The following is a 17,187-nucleotide window of genomic DNA, read 5'->3' as shown; positions in this document are numbered from 1 at the left end:
TAAACACTTGAACCTCTATTAACTGTGCCAACAAATGTGCGTAGTCAGTGCCTAACTGATTTTATTGTTAATGCTTCTACTAAGAACTTCACTTGGGTCTCTAGCTCATTTCACATTGGCCAGCAAACATCTCTCAGGTGGTAATGATTTTTTCAGTCTCTAGGCTAGGATTGATTTGAACTAGCAACCTAAAGTGTAAGAGTGCAGTTATCAACCTGACGAGCCTTACTGTACTCCTAGGCCATCAGTATAGAATTGGGGCTCATTATCTTCTCTGATTAAATAACGTAAGAGGCAGAAAAGCATTTCTAAAAGTATCTACTGATGGAAATTAAAGAAGTAGACAAAAAAAATATGAAAGTATCTAATAGCGCGCACATAGTTCATAGAATACCATGACTAGCGTACTTGTTCCTAATATATATGTATAGTTAAGTTAGGCCTCTTACATTTTTCTGTGACGTCATGGTCATTAGTTGATGTAATATCATTAAAGTGGGGAACTTCTTTTGTGTGCAAGACATTGATTTACTTAGATCGGGCACTGTTCCATGAAGACTTGATTCAAAGCCCAGTGAAATCAGTGGAAAGACTCTCCTTGACTTCAGTGGGTTATAGATCAGGTCTGTTTTAAACGTCCACTTGTCTAGAAATGTAATTAAATCTCAAAATTCCAACTGCCTGATTTGTGAAGGCATTTATGAACCACGATGCTATTATTCTCCTATTTCTGAAAAACCTTAAACATTTGGAGATTACTCTCAATACTTTGCCTCTCTGATTTTCTAGTTTCTCCTCCAGAGATGTCTCCCATTCATTCGGTTCACAAAGGGGATAATTCCCTACACAGCAGTGGAATTCATCAGCTACGATTACCAATACATTCAAGAGACATTAAGGAATAATGATCTCTCTTATTTTCTCTCTCTCTCTCTCATGCGTTCAGCAGTTGCATCAGAAACATCATTATTTTCTGTGGAGAACTGAAAAGCACAACACAGCTTTTGTTATGATCTGAGCAGTACTACTTTTACACTGAATATTTACAAATCCTGGTGTTTGTACCACCCAAAAGTACACAATTTCATTAATCCCCCCCTATGATGGGGTGCCCCACTCACTGCTATGCTGGTACCTCCTTCTGGCCGCTCTTGGGATTAGCTCACGAGATCGATGCCCCTTCCCGGGGTCACACACTGTCACTCTGTCTTTCCCTCTGGTCTGTAGCCCCTCTCTCACTCCAGGAACTGCAGTATCCTTTTTGTGACTCGGCCCTCTGTCCAGGTCAGTCAGCATTACCCCCTTCCAGAGTATAGGCTTTCAGAGTCTCTGTCACTCCTGCAGTGACCCAGGCTGTTCACTGTCCTGCTGGTGCCACTTTCCCAGTGGCAGGAAGGGGAATCCGGGCCAACTCTCTACTCCAGGGTTCCAGCCCAGGAACCCTACAACGTGCAGCCAAGGTCTGTTCAGTTGCCAACCTTGCTGCTTATACCCTGGGCTGCTTCCTATCCCCCAGGAAGTCAGCCTCTCTACTGCCTCCTCCCAGGGAGCAAATGTGGGCTACTTGTCTCTGTAGCCCCCAAACACACCCCCTTCTCCCAGGAAGTGACTGCAGACTACCTTCCTGCTCTCAGCTCCCTGGCTTTATGGAAGCCCCATCTGTACCCACACAGATGAGCTTCATCTAATTAGGGCTTTCCTCTCATACTTCAGCCTAATAGGTTATTTGGCCATATGGCCTCCATTAACCCCTTCTGGGCGAGCGTGGGGTGAACACCCCAATCATACCTCCTAATTCTGTATGAATGTTTATTTATAACTCACTTTCCTATTGCTTTCTAAATAACCTTTTTTTGTGCTATGAAGCACTGAAATACATCCCACTAATCACAGCAAAGGAGACACCAATATTTAAAATGCCTTTTTCCTAGTACTGGTGTTACCTGGTGCTTCAGAACTGCAAATTAGCACCCCAGTGCTTCAAACATGAACAGGAATAACTTTGCATATGTGGGTGGTGTCATTGACTACTCTCATGAGTAAAGTTACCCCTGTGCAGGTCTGCAGGATTGGGGCCTAGGGCAACAGAAAAAGGTGCTGTGAAAAATGCAGCCAGAGAAACAGAGCATTTGGAATTCTATTACAGCAGTAGTTTTGGGGGTGATGTAGTGGTAAAATAAATAAATTTTGATACGAAACTGGCAGTATTCTAATAATGTGATCCTTTACTAAAAGAGAACAGTCCTGAATTGAATGAGACTCTGGCAGTTTATCTGTCCATGAGACACACCTGTTGGTGCCTCATGAGGTCCAAAATACTGTGTACCACTTATCTTATTTAGGGAGAAGAATGATTTTGAGTCATATAATCACAGTAGGACCCATTTATACCACTTTAGTAGTGTAAAGAAACGTTAAAATGGGCACCCATTTGTGTTCCTTGGTATGTTTGATGACTATTAGGGAAGGTGTAAGATATTTCAGACATTTTTCATTTTGTCCTGTTTAATTACAAAGATTTGCTGTGTAACTTAAAGGTGCTAAAACTGAGTCTTAAATATTTTCAGCTTCTAAAACTTCAGTGAGGAAAATTGTATCTTTTGCCAAGAGAATGATTGTGCAGGGAATAATGTTTCATACTTCTCATATTTTGCATGCAACAGATGGAGTGTGCATAAGAAAAGAAATGATTTAGTAAGTTGTGTGTTAGAGATGTACGTAATCTTGGCTGTCAGGTCAACAGATTTAATTCTTCTCAGAAATGCAAACCCTTTTAGGAATAGGAAGTGGTATTGCTCTTTCCTCCCTTTTCCAGTATCCTGCACATGTCTCTTGAGATCTATCTTTCTTTATTTCATCTAACTAGTAGTTTAAACCTAAATTTATGGAGAATTGGTATGAATCCTTTGATTGTAATCCAGTTCTGTAGTTGTTAGGAAGCAAGTTAATATTTATCCAGATCTTCAGTTTCTAGCCTTCAAGCTATACAGTTAGGTCTGTTAGTTAAATGGTCAAGCTAGTTCTTTGGTTTTGTTTGTAAGATGATTTCTCCATTGGTGTTTGGTCTTGCAGTGGATTTGTGTGTGTGTGTTGACCAAATGTTTATGATGAAATGAATAATATAGGTGACTGCTATAGACAAAGCCTTTGGACTGTGCATAGACATGTGCAGGATCAGGGCTTTCCATCTTAAGAAGTCTAAGGTATCTGCTACCTTTGAATATGAAGTGGATAGCAAAGTTTCAGTATTTCCTTTGAGTAGATATGCTCTAGGTTTTCTCTTAAAGAAATCTGCTCTGATCCAGATTTGGAGTGCTACTGTTAAAAAAAAAAAAAAAAAAAAATCTGTTGTTGCTTGAGAGTTAAGAATCTAAGGTTTGGGAATGAGACACATCTTTTATTAGTTACCACAGTGCATTTTTAAATTCAAGACATTGTGTTCCCAGTTATGGGATGTCATGGACCACAGGGTGAGCTCTACCTTGTATCACTCTTCAGTGCATCCCTCCTAGTGATAGGCCCTGGGCCTCTACCTCACTTTAGGGGGAGTCCCAAGATTCTGCCATTCTTAGACTGAACCACTAGGCTTCAGAACCCTTCTTTCTCACTGTGGCTACTTTAGCAGATCCAATTTGAATTGTGTCCCTGCAGGAGTCTTCTATCTTGGGAGCTTTGTGACCAGAAAATATATCAGTGACACACTGCAGCCTTTTAAAAACAAAATATTGTTTAATAGTCAACAGGAATGAACTAGTCAGAGTCTTGTATTAAAATAATGAATAAGGCCTACACACATGAGTATTACCTTAACTTTATTCTTTCCTTACAAGTTTTGGGTAAGTTCCACTCAGCCTAGACACCCCTACTCCTGGCCTTGGAGAGACAGCCAGCCACTACAGCATTCTCTCCGGCCTGGTCTACACTTACAATTTAGATTGACCTAGCTATCTTTCTGAATGCCATAGTTAAGCCAATCTAACCCCTGGTGTAGACACAACTAAGTCAATGGAAGAATTACCACCATTCAGGGAAGTGGATTGCCTGAATTGATGGGAAACCCCTTTCTGTCGATATAGGAAGCACCTGCACTGCCGTGCTATAGCGGCATAGCTGCAACATTTGTAGTATAGACGTAGCCTCAGTGCCTCTCTGTCAGATACTCCCCTGCAATCAGTGCTGCCTGCTCACCCTCCTTCCTTTCTAGGCTGGAATCTTTAACAGTTTAGTTCCCTTTGGTGTTAGGTATGGTGCTGGGAAAAATAAAATTGCAAGTCTTGCAGGAGGGCATTTTCCAATAATAATGGCCCCATAGTTCTCTTGAGTACTCTTGGTAATCTCTTGGGAGGTTTTGTCTCCTACTTGTTTTTCCCTAACAGCTTCCTTTGATTTAACTCTGGGCAGTCATATAGAATAATATCAAGCTGGTAAACTGAGGCATATAATTTTCATAGAAATACAGAAATCTCCACATTTTCCACAAGGGAGGGTGTAAAGAATGTAGCTGTAGAACATTTTTGAGGCAAAATAGTGTAATTGTAGAAAAAAACTTATTGCAATTTCCTGATTTATAGTTTAGGACATCTTTAAAAGGTGTTTGGTATTAAAGGAATAAACAGGTAAGTAGAAGTATCTGCTTATTTTTCTGAATGTACTTCTTTTTTTTTTTTTTTTTTTTTTTTTTTTTTTGAAAGGTGGCTATCATCCAGTGAAAATTGGAGATCTTTTCAATGGCCGGTATCATGTAATTAGGAAGCTAGGATGGGGACACTTCTCTACAGTTTGGCTATGCTGGGATATGCAGTAAGAGATCTACATATATATATTTGTCTTTAAACTTCTTTTTTCCATTTCTAATCAAGTAAATGCTGATTTGTTATATGTGCAGTAACTTTTGTTTTAGATACAGGCTGAAGCTATCCACGTGTTTTGTTGTGTCTTTGTTGTTGTTTGGTAAACAACTGTATATAGAGATATCCACAGTGTTTTTCTCCTTTTGGATAAGGATCTATTTTATAAAACTTGTCAGAAGTTGAAGTCTAAGTTTTATTTTGCTTAACAAATTATCAGTGCTTATTGAATTCACATGTTTTCTTGAGCTGGAGAGCAAGCCAATGTTTTTATTCCTCCTGTATCCTTAATAGTAAACCGATTAAATGGTAAAATAGAATTGAAATTCCTCTTTTAAAGCCATTACCATTTAAAATATTAATAATTCTGTGATTTCAATATTGTAGAACATAATGCATAAAATACAGTTCTAAAGGTATTGTTGTTCTCTGTCAGAGTGCACTAAATTATGTTAAATATTTTAACTACTATATTATTGAGAATAGGCGTTTTCCCCTTAATTTTAAGGTAAAATTACCAAAATTTTCCAGATATAATCCTCTGAAGTATGCTTCATAACATCTTTCAGCTCTGGTCATTTGTTGAATAAGTTTTTATTATTTTCAAGGGGGAAGAGGTTTGTTGCAATGAAAGTTGTAAAAAGTGCCCAGCATTATACAGAGACAGCCTTGGATGAAATTAAGTTGCTCAGATGTGTGAGTATTATACTGAGTCCTCAGTACTAATAATGGTAAATTATGTATAGGTACAATGGAAGTAAATGCTTTCGAACATCATTATTTTCCCTAAATCTGTTTTCTAAATATATGACATTACTTCGTTGTCATTATTTGTAAGGCTCTATAATCTTGTTTAAATTGGTAGAAAAAATGTATTACCCTTCTAAAAAGATGAATTGTTTCCAGTATCTTCTTTCTTTGCTTAGGTTCGTGAAAGTGATCCTAACGATCCAAACAAAGACATGGTTGTACAGTTAATTGATGACTTCAAAATTTCAGGGATGAATGGAATACGTATCCTTTTTGGCTATTCTTCCTACATTAAGATTAAAATGAAGGGGATAAATGAGTATTTAGTTTTTATACATTCATGTCTTAGTGTATGCAGAGTGAAGTCATTTTTCAAAATAAGCTGCTTTCTTTAATTTTTTTTAAAAGTAAAATTTAAGACCATCACAGTGACATTTAGTCATGCACTGTATTACAATGTGTAATTCGCTTTCCCTAGTTTCCCTATAGCTTAATAGTTCTAAATGTAATGAAGAATAAAAGATAAATAAACATTTTAAATTTGTTCCTTGATGAACAGGCTTGCCCACTAGGCCATCAGAAGACAGGACTATTTTTAAAAAATTGAAATTTTATTTACAGTGAACAATGTTTGTGGTTCTTCTAACCTTTCCAAATAACATAGTTAAGAAACATGTTGTGCATTAGTTAGTGTACTGTGCTTCATTATTATTATTATAGATACTGCAGTACATTCAATTAGTGTAGGTAGAAAAAGATTTTTTTCTAAAAACTAACAAGCAATTTATGTTGAAACATTATGAGATTAGATTCCAATGTGTGTTACTGTTGTTATATATATATATAGAGAAACTTAAAAAAGAAGGGGTAATCACTCGTTTTAGATAAGGAAGAATCATCAACTAATCAGTTATTTTGTTTCTGTCCTTTAAATTGTTTATTAATATAAAATGTGGATATGTAATTGTCTGGAGTGTTCTTTAATTCCTGTAACTGTCTATAGGAGGGATTCTGAGTGACAAATAAAAAATACTTGGTAACTGAATCTTTATGATGCTTTCTAGAATTATAATCTGTAACGATTCTGATGAAAAGCCATATAGTAAAATATAGTAAGGATAGGAAATAATAAATGTGGAAGACTGGATAGATTAGAGGATTGGTAATAGGGTCTGGAGCCTTTTACCTCTAAATCATTGGTTGAAATCCAGCCCAGAGCGGTAGTGAGTTTATGTTCCTCCTGTCTGATGGAGGCCAGTGGGGAGATCCCGAGTTGGCTCCTGAAGAAGGTAGTATGTGTCTCCTACTGAGAGGTGTAAGTACATGGAGTTTCTCCTGTTGCTTCATTGGTCAACAATGTATAGAAAGGATGTAGAGAAACTAGAGAGGATTCAGAGGCAAGTGACAAAGATGATCAAAGGGATGGAATGCAAGCGATATGAGCAAAGGCTCAAGGAACTGAGTGTGTTTAGTTTGGAAAAGAGGAGATTAAGGGGGGGACATGATAGCAGTCTTCAAATATTTGAAAGGCTGCCATAAAAAAGATGGAGAAAAGTTCTCTTGTCATGGAGGACATGACAAGAGGCAGTGGGTTCAAACTACAACATAGCAGATTTAGATTAAATTTCAGGAAAAACTTCCTAACTATAAGAACCCTGGAGCAGATTGCCTAGGGAGGTTGTGGAAGCTCCTTCACTGGAGGTTTTCAAGAGGAGGCTAGATAGCCATCTGTCTTGGATGGTTTAGACACAACAAATCCTGCATCTTGGCAGGGGGTTAGAACAGATTACCCTTGTGGTCCCTTCTAACCCTGTGAATCTATGATTCTAAATAATTTAAAATACACTAGAAATAAGGGATACTTTTAGAAATTTTATTTTTACTGTTCTACAGTGAAAATGAAAACAAAAAAGAATTTCCTTCATTTTCTTTTTTTAAATATAGCTACTAGTTAATCTTTTACTGGTAGAACATACCATTTCCAATGGAATGGTGGTATTAGAGTTACTTTAAAGGTAATTGACAAAAATTGCATCATTAAAATATTGATTATCTGGTTCATCATCTAGGGCCTGATTTTGCAAATATTTATGTACATGTTAACTTTAAGCATCTGAGTAGTCCCATTGAAATCAGACTACTCATGTGCTTAACATTGAGCATAAAAGTTGTGTTTACAAGACTGAGGCTTGCATTATATTTTTATCACTTAAAGAATCAGTTTGAAAGCACTTAGAGGATAATAGGGTGATAAGTAGTAGCCAAAAAATGGTTACCTACCTTTTGTAACTGTTGTTATAGAATATCAGGGTTGGAAGGGATCTCAGGAGGTCATCTAGTCCAACCCCCTGCTCAAAGCAGGACCAATCCCCAACTATTTTTTTTTGCCCCAGATTCCTAAATGGCCCCCTCAAGGATTGAACTCATAACCCTGGGTTTAGCAGGCCAATGCTCAAACCACTGAGCGATGTGTTGCTCATGTCCATTCCATGCTAGATGCGAGCGCACCCACGTGCGCGGTCGTTGGAGATTTTTGCCTTAGCAGTATCCGTAGGGTCAGCTGTAGCGCCCTCTGGAGTGCTGCACTCATGTGGCGGTGTATCAGGCACCAGCCCTATGCCCTCTCAGTTCCTTCTTACTACCCGGTGTGGTTAGTCGGAGCGCCTTTCCTTGCTTATCAGGGGCTAGCGGTTTTTCTTGTCTTATTGACTTCAAATCTTAGGGCCTTTGTAAATAGTTCGTTTATAGTAATTAGTTATGTAGTTGTTAAGTATAGTTGATAGTTAGAAGTTAGTGGGGACTTTACCCCAGGCGGGGCATGCCCCGGTCTCCCGGGTTTAAGCCCTGCGTGGACTGCAACAGGTCTATTCCTGTGAGTGACCCCCCCCTAGCAGCTGTCTTAAGTGCTTGTGGGAATTGCACGTCATGGATTGGTGCCGGATCTGTAAGAACTTTCGTCCCAGAACCCAGAGGGAGCGTGACATTCATATGACGGCTCTCCTGATGGAGCACACCCTTTGCCCGGCTTCTGAGCCGTCCTGCCAGGTTACATCGAGCGCCTTGGCCTCTGGACGCACCGTGCCGCTGGCACTGGGTTGTACCCAGCACCACTCCCCATCACCGGTGTTTAAGAAGAAAACGAAAAAGCACAACTCCCCGGCACCGAGGAAGAAGGCCCGGGGTCATCTAGTAAGGGAACTGGGCCAGGCCACTCCTGAGCCACATGTTCATGCCTCTCCGGTTGGAGCCACTAGCCTCTTAAAAGATCCGCCTTCGACTCTCAGGAGTGGTATGGGATTCAAACCCCTGCCAGAACCGTCGTCCTCCCAGCCTCCCCTGACGCTGAGAGAGCACAGGTCTCCGCCCATGCTGCTGACGACACAGGTGCCACAGGACTCACCTAAGGCTCCCCAAGAGGGTAAGCCAGCCTCTAAGACCCCTCAAGGGGCAGTGGGCCGCCACCGATTGCCTGAAACAAGGCAGCGATCCTCTCTGCCACATCCTGGATCCCAGGAGTCACAGTCCAGGTCTGGAACTTGTCTTTGGTCATCGAGACCAAGATCGAGATCTCGACGCGACTCGCATACTACTGTTGGCGCAAATCCTCCTTTCGGTTGTCCTCTCAGTGCTGGTCCCAATCACCTGTGCCACGGGAGTGCTTCCCATCTTGGCTCAGGTCTCCCCAGAGAGGTTGGGGCAGAGGAAACTCTTGGATAGGTACCTGTTCCAGGAAGGCTGCCGATTACACCTGTGCCCTCGTCAAGTATGCTGTCACAATCACCGGCAGAGGCACCTTTGCCAGCTCATAGCAATAGTGGATGCAGGCTGTGATCCAGGACGAGATTTTCTGGGCAGACACAGGGCGACCTTTCATCCTGTCTGCGACAGCAACAAACAACTGCATTGACTTATGGAATGGCTTTGTTCTATCTGTGTAGAAGGCCAGCACCCATCTGACATCCAGGGAGTGCAGCCTGCGTTCCTCATCTGTTTCATGACGCTTGGGACAGAAAACTGGTAAGTATATGCCCTGACCAGTATGAAACTGGGAAACTACTTTGGGCAGAAACGCCGGGTGCAGGCTCAGCTGGACCTTGTCCTTGTAGAAGGCTGTATAGGGTGGCTCCGAGGTGAGCGCTCTGATCTCAGACATCCTGCAGGTTGAGGCTATGGAAACCAAGAAGTAAACTTTCCAGGAGAGAAGGAGGAGAGAACAGGAAGCCAAGGGTTCGAAGGGAGGACCCATGAGCCTGGACAGCACAAGATTCAGGTCCCAAGGGACCTGTATCCTTGCTAAGTGGTATCCTAGAGGATCATAGAGTGATAAGTAGTAGCCAACATGGATTTGTCAACAACAAATCATGCTAAACCAACCTAATTCCCTTCTTTGACAGGGTTTCTGGCCTAGTGGATGGGGGGAAATAATCAACACAATAAATCTTGATTTTAGCAAGACTTTTGACAGTCCCACATGACATTCTCATAAGCAAACTAGGCAAATGTGGTCTAGCTGCAATTACTAGAAGAAGGGTGCACAATTACTGTAGTTGAAAAACCATATTCCAAGAGTAGTTATTGATGGTTTGCAGTCAAACTGGGAGGACATATCTAGTGGGGTCCTGGATCCAGTACTATTCAAATATAATAACTTGGATGATGTAGTGGAGAGTTCACTTATAACATATGCAAATGATGCCAAGCTGGGAGGACTTTAGAGGACAAGAATAGAATTGAAAATGACCTTGATAAATTGGAGAATTGTCTGAAATCAATTAGATAAAATTCAATAATGACAAGAGCAAAGACTACACATAGAAAGGAAAATCAAATGCACAACTAGAAAATGGGGAATAACTGGCTAGATGGTAGTACTGCAGAATAGGATCTGGGGGTTTCACAAACTGAATATGAGCCAGCAATATGACACCGTTGCAAAAGACTGATAAAATTCTGGGGTATATTAACAAGAATGTCATATGTCAGACATAGGAGGTAATTGTGCATAGTAGAGTAGAACTGGTGAGGCCTCATCTGGAGAATTGTGCCCAGTTTTGAGGACCACACTTTAAGAAAGACGTGGACAAACTGGAGAGAGTCCAGAGTGGAGCAATAAAAATAATAAAAGGTTTGGAAAACTTAATCTATGATGAAATGTTAAAAATGGTCATGTTTAGTCTTAAGAAAAGAAGTCTGAGCAGGAACCTGATAAGTCTTCAAATATGTTAAGGGCTGTTATAAAGAGGATGGTGATCAGTTGTTCCCCATGCCCATGAGGATAGGACAAGAAGTAATGGACTTAAACAGCTGCAAGGAAGATTTAGGTTAGATATTAGGAAAACTTTCTTTCTATAAGGATAGTTAAGTACTGGAATAGTTACCGAGGGAGGTTGTAGAATCCCTGTCACTGGAGTTTTTTAAGAGCAAGTTAGACAATCACCTGTCAGAGATGATCTAAGTATACATAATCCTGCCTCAGCTTGGGTGGACAGACTAGATGACTTTTCAAGGTCACTGCCAGCCCTGCATTTCTATGATGCTATGATTTTCATTCTGTTCATGAGGACTATGTTTTTAGAGGGACGATGGGCACTCTAGCTAAAGTGCAAAAAAGTATTATAGTTGAGCTAAATAAGAAGTTACTTTGTAATTATCCTTATTTAAATCCCAGATGTCTGTATGGTCTTTGAAGTTCTTGGACATCATCTCTTAAAATGGATAATCAAATCCAACTATCAAGGACTTCCTATCCGTTGCGTAAAAAGTATAATTCGACAGGTAAGATTTGCTAATGTTTTAATTTTTTTCTACAGTGTTGCTTTACTTTAATGTTAATGTGTTGATACTTCAACTGCAGATCATACCAGGAAATATACAGTAAGTATTAATTTCATAGGTGTTCCCATAGGTAGCTGTTGAGAGTATCTTTTCCTATAACATGCATTTGTGCACATTGCTTGCTTTGTTTGTGTAGATACTCCATTGGCTACTGAGCTCTTTCACAAAACATATACTTAAATTTTTAAGTCAATCTGTTTCTTACAAATTTAAGAGTATTTGAAAATAAGGAAATCAGTTTTCATGATTAATAAATCGACCACAATTTCATCTTTCATACTGAGCCACCTTCAGAATATACAACACAAGATCAATGGAAAATAATATAAACATAATTTTAAAAAAATTAATACCGATTGCATCTCTGTCTGAAAAACAGATCCTCAGGAGATATACATTAAAAAACCAAGGACAGGATTTTCAAAAGTATCCAAATGATTTAGGAGCACAGATCTAAAGATGATTAGGCACTTTTGAAATTCCCACTATTAGAGTTCTCTCTCACATGTGCATTCCTACATTGCACCATACAAACCAAATTGCTGGGGAGATGATCTTACAGAAGTGATGTGCCAGAGAGGGAAAAGATCAGACATATTATCTTATTGTTACAGCCCTACCAAATTCATGATCCATTTTGGTAAATTTCACAGTCATGGGATTTAAAAAATCATAAATTTCATGATTTCAGCTCTTTAAATCTGAAATTTCACGGTGTTGTAATTATAGGGGTCCTGACCCAAAAAGGAGTTGTGGGTGGTCACAGTGTTTTTGTAGGGGGAGTTGCGGTACTGCTACCCTTCTGTACTGCTGCTGGCAGCGGCACTGCCTTCAGAGCTGGACAGCTGGAGAGCGGTGGCTGCTGACCGGGATCCCAGCTCTGAAAGCAGATGCCATGGTATGGTATTGCCACCCATACTTCTGCGCTGCTGCTGCTTGCAGAGCTGGGCCCTCCGTCAGCAGCTGCCACTCTCCAGCTTCCCAGCTCTGAAGGCAGCAGAGCAGAAAAAAGGATGGCATGGCATGACATGGTATAGTATTGCCATACTTACTTCTGCACTGCTGCTGGCAGGGCGGTGCCTTCAGAGCTGGGTGCCCGGCCAACAGCCGCCGCTCTTCAGCTGCCCAGCTCTGAAGGCAGCATAGAAGTAAGGGTGGCAATACTGCGACCCCCCTAAAACAACTTTGTGACCCCCCTGCAACTCCCTTTTGGGACAGGACCCGCAATTTGAGAAACTCTGGTCTCCCCTGTGAAATCTGTATAGTATAGGATAAAAGTACATAAGACTAGTTTTCACGGTCTGTGGCACGTTTTTCATGGCCGTGTATTTGGTAGGGCCCTATTCATTGTGTTTTTTTGGTAGATCATTATATCAAACCTAGTGATGGTCCAGATCTGGATGATTTCCAGGATGACCAAAGTCTGTGATGCCAAGTAGTTTTTTGCAGTTTTGCACTTATGTAAATTGCTAATATCAACACTGTTTTTTTTAATTGTATTATTTTTAAATAATCAATCTTTTGAAATAATTCTTCCAAATTGTTTTCCCCAAATTTCTTGCCATATTTGAACAGACATGTCTCAACATTTAATTAAACCGCCTGAGTGAAACAGAGGCCCTGATGCTGCATCTTCTTGTATAGGGGTGAAACCTTATGCTCATATAGTCAGTTGTAGAATGAGAGCCAAAATTATTTGCTAAACAGCAGCCTAAGATGAGTCAGTGTAAGGAGTGATCCGCTTTAATTTTTTTTAAATCCGTAATGCAGTATTTGATAGATACATATTTCTAAAATAAATTAAATCCAGTGATTCAAATATCACAATGCTTTTTTATAACTTTTATCCTTATATGATTTGAATAAGGAAAAGATACATGAAATTTCAATTAAGACAAGTGTAATACGATAAGGTATTGTACATATAAACAATACAAAGTATAATTAAATTATAATTGAATATGAAGGGAAAAGAAGTGAAGAACAAAACAAAAGAAAACTGAATACAAGGGGAGATGTAGGAATCTGTATAAAAATGCTTTCTGCAAAGATACCACCTGTGCAGGATTCTCACTACTTGCTCTCAGTTTCTTAAAATGATGCATATATTCTCCAAGCTTCTCAAGGTGTTTTGGCTTTGAACTTTCTACTCAGTTCTTTCTTGACCACAGACAGCGAAGTAGTTCCTTATGTGAGCTCTACCATGTCAGATGCCTCTCCAGCTCTGTATCCCATTGCAGTTTTGCAGTGCTTTAAGTAACCTTTAAAGAATGTCCTTGCCTTCCAGTCATGTGTGATTGTTTATTTCAAACTAGTGGTTCATGACTCTCTGTGTTCAGGAACATGAGCCAGGCTCCATCCTCTGCACTCACAAGTTCTGCTCTTTAGCTTGATCTTTTAGCTTTGGAACTTTGGCTTGTGAGTCCTTGATTTCTTCACAGTGCTTTGCCTCCTTTTAGCCTCAAAAGGTTTCAGCTCTTTTTACCTTCAGGAGGTCTCAGTGGATTTTCACTGCAAGACTTGAAGGCTGTGTTCATGCGTTGATGGCTTCTACTTAGTCACAGAGCAGCCATCAGATTTCTTTGACACTACATGTGCCCACTAGTTAGTCACTTTCTGTGTGAAATCAAGGATGTTGTAAGGCTCTTCTTTACCCTCACATTGTGATGCCTAATCTGAAGGAGAGAGGTCACCTACACGGTGCTGTGCTCTAGAGACCTGAGCTTTGACGCTGAGGATATGTCTACACTACAAATTTAGGTTGATTGACATTGAGCTTCCGATTTAAGCTTGTCAATCTTGAATGTCCCCAGTATGCTCGTTGTGCTGGCGGAGTGCATCCTCACTAGCAGGGCTTGCATCGACGCATGGAGTGCTGCACTGTGGATAGCTATTCCACAGTGCATGGAGTCGAGTGGAATGTTGGGTTGGGCTTGCAATGCCTCATAGGACCAAAAGAGTTGCGTGAGTGGTTATGGGAACATGGTGTTAGCATCCCATGATGCACTTACCTTCCTCCCTCCCTCCCTGAAATCAACAGCAAAGAAACCAAGTCTTTTTCGCGCCTTTTTTCCTAAGCCTGGGTCACCCATGCAGACGCCATAGCATGGCAAGCATGGATCCCGCTCTGGTGTACACTGTTGTTATGAGCATTACAAACACCTCGTGCCTTATCCTGCAGTATTTATTCAGCTGAAGCAGGAGCTGCCGTGTGGAACAATGTGATGCCATGCAAGCAGTCCTGCTGGAAGCCTTGGAGTGGAGTAATTCACAGATGCTGGCTACAGTCGCACATCACCTTGGCAAGGTGGAGTGCCGATTCTCAGCCCGGGAAACAAGCAATGACTGGTGGGACCACATAGTTACGCAGCTATGGGATGACGAGCAGTGGCTGCAGAACTTTCAAATGTGTAAGGTCACTTTCATGGAACTGTGTGAAGAGCTTTCCCCAGCCCTGAAGCACAGCAGTACTAAAATGAGAGCTGCTCTGACAGTTGAGAAGCAAGTGGTGATAGCTCTGTGGAAGCTTGCAACGCCAGACTGCTACCGGTCAGTGGGGAATCAATTCAGAGTGGGTAAATCTACTGTGTGGTCTGTTGTGATCGAAGTTGCCAAGGCAATAAATAGACTTCTGCTAAGAAGGGTAGTGACTCTGGGAAACGTGCTGGACATAGTGTATGGTTTTGCTGCGATGGGGTTTCCTAACTGCGGTGGGGCCATAGTTGGAACGCATAGGCCTATCTTGGCACCAGAACACCTTGCCAACGAGTACATACACCAAAAGGGGTACTTCTCAATGGTGTTGCAAGCGTTGGTGGATCACAGGGGCCATTTCACCGACATCAACATGGGATGGTCGGGAAAGGTGCATGATGCGTGCATCTTTAGGAACTCCGGTCTGTTCAGAAAGCTACAAGCAGGAACTTTCTTTACAGACTGCAGAATAACCGTTGGTGATGTTGAAATGCCAATTGTGATCCTGGGAGACCCAGCCTACCCCTTGCTCATGAAGCCGTACATAGGCAGCCTGGACAGCAGTAAGGACCGGTTGAACCATAGGCTGAGCAAGCGCATAATGCTTGGTGGAATGTGCCTTTAGATGTTTAAAAGCCCGTTAGCGTTGTTTGCTTGCTAGGTTAAACCTCAGTGAAAGCAATATCCCCATTGTTGTTGCTGCCTGCTGTGTGCTCCATAATATCTGTGAAACAAAGGGAGAAAAGTTTCTGGTGGGGTGGGGGGTTGAGGCAGATTACCTGACAGCCAATTTTGAGCAGCCAGACACCAGGGTAATCAGAAGAGCACATCGAGGGGCACTGCATCTTCGTGAGGCTTTGAAAACTTGTTTCAGCAATGACCACAGTAATGTGACACTTATGTGTGTTGTTCCTTACCAATCTGTCCCCTTCATTTCATATACTCCCCTGTAAACTCCCACCCCCACTAACTACTGTGCGCTGAATGAATAAAGAGCCTTTTCTCCTCAATCCATTAAGTTTTATTATGCTCACAAACACTGAGAGACAGCAAAGAAGAGTAAGATAACCTGGGGCAAAAGAGCTGATAGCACTGGGGGGTGGGGGTGGGAAACAAGGACAGCTTTCTTAAAATCGCACTGCAATAAAGGTGTGGGAATGGGTGCCTTCTGGTCCTTGTACCCTCCCCTGGAATTGAGTGCAAGGGATACTGGACTCCTCCCGCCACTGCATCCTAGGATTTCTGGGAGAGGAGGATGTGGAACTTGGTGGCGATGGCAGCAGGTTCAGCATAGGCTGCAGAGGGACTTTTCTTGAACCTCAACCAGACGCCTCAACATGTCTGTTTGCTCCCTCTTAATGCACACCATCTCTTCCTGCATGTCACACTCATGTTCCCTGCATGTTCTCCTGTCCTTGCTGTCTTTGTGCAGGCTTTTGGACAGTGCAATCCTCCACGTGCTGAGCTCCATCTTGTCACTCTCAGAGGCATGCATTAACTCATTGAACATGTCCTCCTGAGTCTTCTTTTCCCGCCTTCTAATCTGGGAAAGTCTCTGTCCCAATGTGGAGGATGCACCAATGGACAAGTTTTCAGCTGCAAAGAATACAAAGGTTAGCATTGACAGTGCATACATTGTTTCTGGTGCAAGGTTAATTCTTTTTATAAAAGAAACACTCCTCAATTCACTCCCCTGCAAACCACAACATAATTACAACCGCTGGCTACTGCAAGAGTTGGTTTGCTGCTCCAGCCACGGTGAGTAAGGCCATGAAGCATGGACGAGAGGTCTTGTGCTGCAGCTTTTGTGAAGACATCCTTGGGATCAATGGTTCCAACCTCAGAAAAGCCCCCTTTTCCCTAGCAACCTGGATGGTCCTTGAGGACAGGCACCAACATAAAGTCCTGCAAATAGTTTGATTGTTACAAAGCGGCACCGGGTTGGGGTGGAATGGAGACAAACAGGAAGCATCGCCCCCCCCATCCCGCCCTTTTAAATGCTGGTTGCAATACGCAGTGATCCCTTCCAACCACAACCAGGGCACACTCGGGAAAGCGTGGTTGTGTGACCCAGAATTCACCAAACAGGTGGATTACTTGTCGAATTGCTTGCGGCTTAAGGGCTAGCATTTAAAACTTTCCCCGTTTCCCCTAGGTGACCATATGCGGTATCACTCTCCTGAGGGTAACAGAGGCGGAAAGGGAGCAGATGCTGCAAGCATCTGGGTACACACTGTTGAGATGAGTTCCTGTCTGCATCCTGTAAAACTTGCCCATACCG

The 17,187-nt window shown here is 41.7% G+C and overlaps 1 protein-coding gene across 5 annotated transcripts in view; it reads left to right on the top strand.

Annotated features, from left to right (window-relative positions):
* SRPK2 (SRSF protein kinase 2) overlaps window positions 1-17,187 on the top strand; it is a 259,374-nt gene that overhangs the window by 162,402 nt on the left and 79,785 nt on the right. For 4 of the 5 annotated variants that reach the window (XM_026648679.2, XM_029910845.1, XM_026648680.2 and 1 more), the window contains 4 exons: window positions 4,692-4,800; window positions 5,456-5,543; window positions 5,774-5,861; window positions 11,266-11,372. In XM_026648679.2, coding sequence (XP_026504464.1) covers window positions 4,692-4,800; window positions 5,456-5,543; window positions 5,774-5,861; window positions 11,266-11,372 — 392 coding nt within the window. The remainder of the gene's footprint in view (window positions 1-4,691; window positions 4,801-5,455; window positions 5,544-5,773; window positions 5,862-11,265; window positions 11,373-17,187) is intronic. The other variant, XM_024208498.3, reaches the window with a different exon arrangement.

The sequence above is a fragment of the Terrapene carolina genome, unplaced genomic scaffold (assembly GCF_002925995.2).
Source record: "Terrapene carolina triunguis isolate 2854851 unplaced genomic scaffold, T_m_triunguis-2.0 Scaffold68, whole genome shotgun sequence".
NCBI lineage: Eukaryota > Metazoa > Chordata > Testudines > Emydidae > Terrapene > Terrapene triunguis.
The sequence above is the reverse complement of the archived record's forward strand: the minus strand, read 5'-3'. Positions and strand labels throughout refer to the sequence as shown.